The sequence below is a fragment of the Kryptolebias marmoratus genome, linkage group LG13 (assembly GCF_001649575.2).
Source record: "Kryptolebias marmoratus isolate JLee-2015 linkage group LG13, ASM164957v2, whole genome shotgun sequence".
NCBI classification, from domain to species: Eukaryota; Metazoa; Chordata; class Actinopteri; order Cyprinodontiformes; family Rivulidae; genus Kryptolebias; species Kryptolebias marmoratus.
The window spans coordinates 25,074,482-25,075,780 of record NC_051442.1 but is presented as its reverse complement, the minus strand read 5'-3'; the positions used below and the strand labels follow the sequence as shown (position 1 = coordinate 25,075,780).

Here is a 1,299-nt window from a genome sequence, read left to right as displayed (position 1 = left end):
GTAAATCAGATACAACATTACAGTGAAACTGTGAGAAATAAGCCTAATGTTGTCTCACCCAGTACAGACAGGCGAGCTGCTCTGCTCTCCCTCACCCCCACACTGTTTCGGGCCACACAGATATAAGAGCCAGAGTGGTTCTTCTCTGCAGGAGCGATGATCAGCTTCCCACTCAGCTGCTGCAACACAAGCACAACGCAAACAGCAGGGAGATCACCACCAAGATTACTGTCACTAAAGTCAGTAAGGTTTATTGCTACAGATGTTAGATGCCAAATGGAATTGAAGGCAGTTTTTATTTGTTCATAATAAAAAAAATATTTAACAATATTTTTATATTCCTACAATTAGGTATGCAAACGTATAATAGAAAAACAGCTACAAAAACTACTAAAGTTAAATTTGTAAAACTGTGATAGGGTGTAACGGTACACATTAAGTCACTCTTTGGTATGGGTTTGGTACGACAGGAAAAAGAGAAAAAAAGGCCAAATACTTTTTTTTAATATATTTTTTTATAAAGCCCTCTCATAAACAGAGACAAACCACTTTTAAGAGGCTTTAGTAGCAGGATACCTAAAGCAAAATAGGATTTGTCAACTGGTAACTTTACTATAAAATTATCAACTAAAATAATGTTAGGAAAAATACTAACTAAAATAAGATATTTTTTCTGTTTACTTAATTTGACCCAGACTTGATTCAAAATATTAAAGCATACCAGAACTAAACACCATCTCCATATGTGAAAATACAAATAAAAAAGTTAAACACCAACTTGTAGCTTCTCAGATAGCTGAGTGCCAGTGTATTGTTTGTAGATGGATGGGTATTCTTAAACACCTGGAGAGATATTTATTTATTTTTATCAATCAATCAATCATTTATATAGCACCTTACACAACCTGTTAAGGTGACCAAAGTGCTTTACAATTAAGAAGAGTAGAAAGACATGGAATAAACCATTAAAGCAGACAAAAACATAAGCAAAAACACAGGAAAGAATCATAAGAACAAACAAAGCATTAAAAATCAGGAATAGAAAGGAATATTAAAAGTTAACGTGAATAAATGAATTTTGAGATTTGATTTAAAAAGAATTAGATCAGTGGTGGAGCGTAGGTCAGAGTTGTCCATGATTTCCTTGATTTTATGCAAAATCCTTCTTTGCATCATCATCTCCAGAGGTTCCACAGTCATCCCCAGAACAGAACCAGCCTTCTTTATCAGGTTGTTGAGCCTTTTTAGGTCCCTGGCTCTGATGCTGATGGCAGAGGAGATGACACTCTCAACAACAGA

At 35.0% G+C, this 1,299-nt stretch overlaps 1 protein-coding gene across 2 annotated transcripts in view; it reads right to left on the bottom strand.

The window, feature by feature from the left end:
* robo4 (roundabout, axon guidance receptor, homolog 4 (Drosophila)) overlaps nucleotides 1-1,299 on the bottom strand; it is a 61,729-nt gene that overhangs the window by 42,718 nt on the left and 17,712 nt on the right. The window contains exon 4 of one of the 2 annotated variants that reach the window (XM_017440013.3): nucleotides 59-179. In XM_017440013.3, coding sequence (XP_017295502.1) covers nucleotides 59-179 — 121 coding nt within the window. The remainder of the gene's footprint in view (nucleotides 1-58; nucleotides 180-1,299) is intronic. The other variant, XM_037979197.1, reaches the window with a different exon arrangement.